This window comes from Lactuca sativa, chromosome 4 (genome assembly GCF_002870075.4).
Source record: "Lactuca sativa cultivar Salinas chromosome 4, Lsat_Salinas_v11, whole genome shotgun sequence".
Lineage (NCBI taxonomy): Eukaryota > Viridiplantae > Streptophyta > Magnoliopsida > Asterales > Asteraceae > Lactuca > Lactuca sativa.
This window is the reverse complement of record NC_056626.2, coordinates 340,327,383-340,329,624: the sequence shown is the minus strand read 5'-3', so window position 1 is coordinate 340,329,624 and position 2,242 is coordinate 340,327,383. Positions and strand designations below refer to the sequence as shown.

The window sequence follows — 2,242 nt, the reverse complement described above, 5'->3', positions numbered from 1 at the left end:
TACTTGATCTTTGGTTTGAACTAGAGTTTTATACGGCATGAATGACTTGATGTTTTGGATTACTAGATTTTATATGACATGAATGACTTGATGTTTTGGATGAATTTTTATGTTGTATGTTGTTAATATAATTGCTATGTATTTTCAAAATAACAGATTGCTTATGGATTCGGATGAAGAAATTGCATTTTTCATTTTTACTATGTTGCTATTGGTTGAATCTAGCATCCAATAGAATTGGAAGGGCAATTGATAATGATTCCAAAATGAGCGGTCATCAACATACACAAGAATCGTTACATGGAACTTCTACACAATGTCATGAGCTGATGCGTCTTTCACGTGAAGCGTATGTACTTTTATGCAATCACTCTAGAAAAACCAATTAGTTGCAAAGTAGTAGGCATATAAGCATTGAAGAAAAGATAACTATGTTCTAAACAACTATAACACATAATAAACGGTTCAGGATTATCAAATGAAGGTTTCAACACTCCACAAAAACAGTTCATAGATGCTTTCATGAGGTGCTAAATGTAATGGTGTTTTTTGCAAAAGAATTTATAGTGCCAACGAATTCTAATGTAACCGTGAATTCCTAAGAGAGACATCGTAGGCTAAAAGAAATCTTTCTTGGAGCAATAGTTGCGTTAGACGGAACTCTTGTACATGCAGTCGTGCCTGCTGATCAACAAACTCGCTACAAGGAAGAGAAAAAGGTGAATGCTTTCAAAATGTTTTAGGAATTTATGATTTTGATATGATATTCACATTCGTATGGGCCGGTTGGGAGGGTATAACACATGATTCACGAGTTTTGATAGAAGTTGCATGTAACCCGACTTCAGGCTTTCCATTCCCTCCTCCAGGTTTGTAATTCTTTTTTTAATTCATTCTAAACTACGATTTTAAATTTCTATATATCATACTTCCTTCACTCATGTGTATAGATAAATATTACCTTTACGATGTTGCATACACCAGCACTCGTGGATTTATGACTCCTTACCAAAACATGAGGTATTGGTTAGCCAATTATCGATGGCGATCTGCGTTAACTAAGGAAGAAAAATTCAATCATGCACATGTGTAACTCATAAATGTTATTGAACGTGCTTACAGTGTTTCCGCTGACCGCAGCAGCCAACTGCAAGGTATTCTTCTGTTTCTTCTTCTATTTCTTCATTCTTTCCCCTCGAATGCATTGTTTCTTCTTCTGTTTCTTCCTTCTTTCCCCTCAAACTTGAATATAAAAAGTCGAAATTGTTATGCTAGCCGTTTTTTATTTGTTCAATCAAAATCATTATTTGATGTTATGCTCGATTTTGATGTTATATTCTCGATTATGATGTTATATGCTCGATTTTGATGTTATATGATCGAATCTGAATGAGTTCAATGGATATGATGAAATGTTGATGTTGAAATTTTGATGTTATGTTTGATTTTTTATACTCCAATTTTTATGTTTCATGTTTTTATGCTTGAGTATTATGCTGAAATGTTGTTGCTGACATAATACTTGTGTTTGATGCTATAGTGAAATCATATATTTGTGTTTGATGCTATAGTGAAATCATATATTGTTTAAATTGTTATTGAAACTGTGTATTTGTGTTTGATGTTATGTTTGATTTTTTTTTCTTGAAATGATCAAAGAAATGGGAGGAAAGAAGGATAGGATTAGTTGGAAGGTTGAAGGTGTAGAGAAAACGTTTCTAGAAGCTTGTTTATGTGAAGTTACCATCAATGGACGGGAAGGGAGTAGTTTGAAAGAACTATCTGGGAGGAATGTAGTTGAAACACTAAAAATTGAACATAAATTTAATGCCGACCAAAAACAAATGAAGAACCGCTATGACTACCTAAAGTCAAAGTTTGGTGATTTTTTGAAGTTAAAAAACAAAACCGGAAATGTTTACAATTCAACAACCAACACCTTAAATCTTTCCAAAGAAGGATGGGAACTAGAATCGAAGGTATTTTGTTAATTTATAAAAAATAGATTATCATGTTCAAATAATAAAATATTTTTTCCAAACCGTCAAACAAACATGTGGATTCTTTGAGACGCACACCACTACCGTACCCCGACCTTTGCACACAGTTGTTTGAAGGCGCGACTGCGACAACTTCTACCCTTCCCCATCCTACTCAAGAGTCAAGCCACTATAGTTTGCATGACTTTGATGACATCGATTGCACTCAACAAGAAACTGTAGGTCTCAGTGACGAGTTATCC

The 2,242-nt window shown here is 34.0% G+C and overlaps 1 protein-coding gene across 1 annotated transcript; it reads left to right on the top strand.

Annotated features, from left to right (window-relative positions):
- The first annotated feature begins 1,661 nt into the window (after window positions 1-1,661).
- Window positions 1,662-1,991, top strand: LOC128133704 (uncharacterized). The gene has a single exon (XM_052771223.1). It carries the CDS (start codon window positions 1,662-1,664, stop codon window positions 1,989-1,991), a length of 330 nt encoding a protein of 109 aa, XP_052627183.1.
- Window positions 1,992-2,242: the final 251 nt, after the last annotated feature.